Here is a 3001-nt window from a genome sequence, read left to right as displayed (position 1 = left end):
CAGATAAAAATTATTTTGGGAAAGTAAAATAAAAATTTTTGAATAAAGGTTTATAGCTTGGGGTCTACTGTGTAATGCGATGCGAATGTAAAAATGATCGAATTCGCAAAATCCGTACTCTGTAATTTGACATTCGCATTGAAATTTAGGCCTTTCGCAATTATTTTTCCCTTTCGCATTGGTAGCACTGTGTATTGCGAGAGCGAGTGTCAAACGGTAGTTTCATTCGCATTTTTACTGCTACAACTGAGAAGCATTCGCAACGTTTAAAAATGTAAGTTTAAAATGCAAATTGTATACTTTTATAACTGAAAATACATGTATAACAAATTTTATATAAAAAGTATATACGGAAAGTACGAAAACGAAACAAACGCAGAAAAAACAATTCGAAATCCTCGTAGATTTCATGGTAACTCATCCGGAATTGGCCAAGGGGTTGATGAAGACGCCAAACGCTAAAACCGTTTCCACCAATCTATGGAAAAGAGTTACTTCGCAGCTAAATACAGCTGGCCCACCGATGCGCGACATGGTCGGTTGGAAAAAAGTAATTTCAGCGCAATATGTATACAAAAATTATTTTGAAAATGTAATTTAAACATCTTTTAGGTTTGGGCTGACTACAAACTACATTTGAAGGCCAAAATGCGTCGGAACAAAACAAATATTTCGGGTACAGGCGGTGGGCCTTCTACTTATACCCAGCTCACACAATTGGAGCAGCAAGTGAGTGAGTTACTATCAATGGAACAGTCGGTGAGCGGTGTAACAGGCGCAAGGGAGTTTGGTATAGCGCAAACCGTGACCGAAATACCAATTGAATGTCAAGTAGTCTATAGGTGATGCAAATGATTCTGTTGAATCCAACTTGCATGAAAATGAGGAAGGTATTTGCAATAATGACGTGCATACTCCGCGCAAAAAGTGGAGTCTTTTAGAAAAACAAGTGGAAGACCAAATTACGTATCAAAAAAACTCCAGCAATGTTTTAGGTGAAATTAATGGCAATTTGAAAAAAATATTCAAAACAATGAAGAAAAATACAAAAATCGAAAAGAAAAAGTTGAGTCTAGCACAAGAACAATTTCTCCACAAACAAAAATTGAGACTTGAAGTAAACAAATTAGAAATTAAAAAGCAAATGTTGGATGTGGAATTAAAAACCAACAATGTACATTGAAGTATTATTACGTTTAGAGAATTTATTTAAGATTTTTTATGTTTGTATATCTTATTTACCTTATTTTAATAAAAGAGCGAAGTGATATTTATTTAAAAAAGATTTTTTTTTAATTTTGTGTTAAATCTAATTTGCAGTGGCAAACATATAATTTTTTATTTGATCTCTTATACTTCTAGCAATATTTCCAAAACTATCATTTTCCATATTGTCTACATTAACCGCGGATACTTCTTCTGGTTCAATTTCGATATTGAAGGGGTTTCCACATTGTACAAAATACAAATGTTGTGAAGAGCACAACATGCATTAAGTATTTGCACCACTTTTATTGGAGCATAATGCAGCTCCCTTGCGGCTAAAAGACAACGAAATCGTCCTTTCAACACACCAAAAACTCTTTCAATTATCGACCTTCCTTTCGACAATTTCTGATTGAAGATGTGTTCATCAGAATTTTCCGTAGCACTTCTATATAGGGTTAAAAGCCATGGCTCCAGCGGATATTCTGAGTCTCCTGCAGAAATAAAAATATAGGAATTTATAATAGTATAGCAGATACATTAAAGTAGCAAACAAACGTGTTTGTATATTTTCATAAGTACGGTAAAACCTGTCTAAGTTATTAGTACTTTTGTAAATACAAATCATGCGTATTTTTGAATACAAGTTATACTAGTGCTTTTGCATGATAATACAGGCGCTTGCATGTCGACAAATCTACTATATATTTGTGAAAGTATGTATGTATGTGCCAGATTGCAGTCTAAACGGACGGACAGAATCGAACAAAATTTTGACAGAGTATTACCATTACACCTGGGCCTATAATAGGGTGAAAAAATTGGGATCCGACAAGGGGGCGTGGCACCTCCCATAGGCGTGAAATTTTTAATCAGCCATAACTTCCAGACCATAAGTCACATGAACTCGAAACTTGGTATGCAGACATGTCAATGGTAGATGCTTATAGGTGAGTATATATAATCAAGTTTGTAAAAGGGGGCGTGGTACATCCCATAGGCGTGGAATTTTTTATCAGCTATAACTTCGGAACCATAAGTCACACGAACTTGAAATATGGTATGCAGACATACCAATGGTAGGTGCTAATAGGAGTGTATAAATAAGCGAGTTTGTAAAAGGGGGCATGGCACATCCCATAGGCGTGGAATTTTTTATCAGCTATATCTACGGAACCATAAGTCCCACGAACTTGAAATTTGGTATGCAAACATGTCAATGGTAGGTGCTTATAGGAGGGTATATATAACCGAGTTTGTAAAAGGGGGCGTGGCACACCCCATAGGTGTGGAATTTTTTATCAGCTATATCTACGGAACCATATGTCACACGAACTTGAAATTTGGTATGCAGACATACCAATGGTAGGTGCTAATAGGAGGGTATATATAAGCGAGTTTGTAAAAGGGCGCGTGCCACATCCCATAGGCGCGGAATGTTTTATCAGCTATAACTTCGGAACCATAAGTCACACGAACTTGAAATTTGGTATGCAGACATACCAACGGTGGGTGCTTATAGGAGGGTATATATAACCGAGTTTGTAAAAGGGGGCGTGGCACATCCCATAGGCGCGGAATTTTTTATCAGCTAAATCTACGGAAACATAAGTCCCACGAACTTGAAATATGGTACGCAAACATGTCAATGGTAGGTGCTTATAGTAAGGTATATATGAATGAGTTTATAAAAGGGGCGTGGCACATCCCGTAGGCGTGGAATTTTTATTCAGCCATAAATTGGGAACCATAAGTCACATGAACTTGAAATTTGGTATTCATACATAGGTATCTA

General features: G+C 36.4%; 2 protein-coding genes across 2 annotated transcripts in view; one reads left to right on the top strand and one right to left on the bottom strand.

Annotated features, from left to right (window-relative positions):
• LOC118738723 (tudor domain-containing protein 3) overlaps positions 1–3001 on the top strand; it is a gene marked incomplete in the record, with an annotated part of 227242 nt that overhangs the window by 28301 nt on the left and 195940 nt on the right.
• LOC118738725 (putative nuclease HARBI1) overlaps positions 1303–3001 on the bottom strand; it is a 3394-nt gene continuing 1695 nt past the window's right edge. Inside the window, exon 3 of the mRNA XM_036469654.1 lies at positions 1303–1700. Within this exon, the coding sequence (XP_036325547.1) occupies positions 1396–1700 (305 nt within the window). The 3' untranslated portion in view covers positions 1303–1395. The remainder of the gene's footprint in view (positions 1701–3001) is intronic.

The sequence above is a fragment of the Rhagoletis pomonella genome, unplaced genomic scaffold (genome assembly GCF_013731165.1).
Source record: "Rhagoletis pomonella isolate Grant_MI unplaced genomic scaffold, Rhpom_1.0 Rhpom_scaffold_00005, whole genome shotgun sequence".
In the NCBI taxonomy this organism is placed as follows: domain Eukaryota; kingdom Metazoa; phylum Arthropoda; class Insecta; order Diptera; family Tephritidae; genus Rhagoletis; species Rhagoletis pomonella.
Note: the sequence above shows the minus strand (reverse complement) of the source record. Positions and strands in the feature narration are given on the sequence as shown.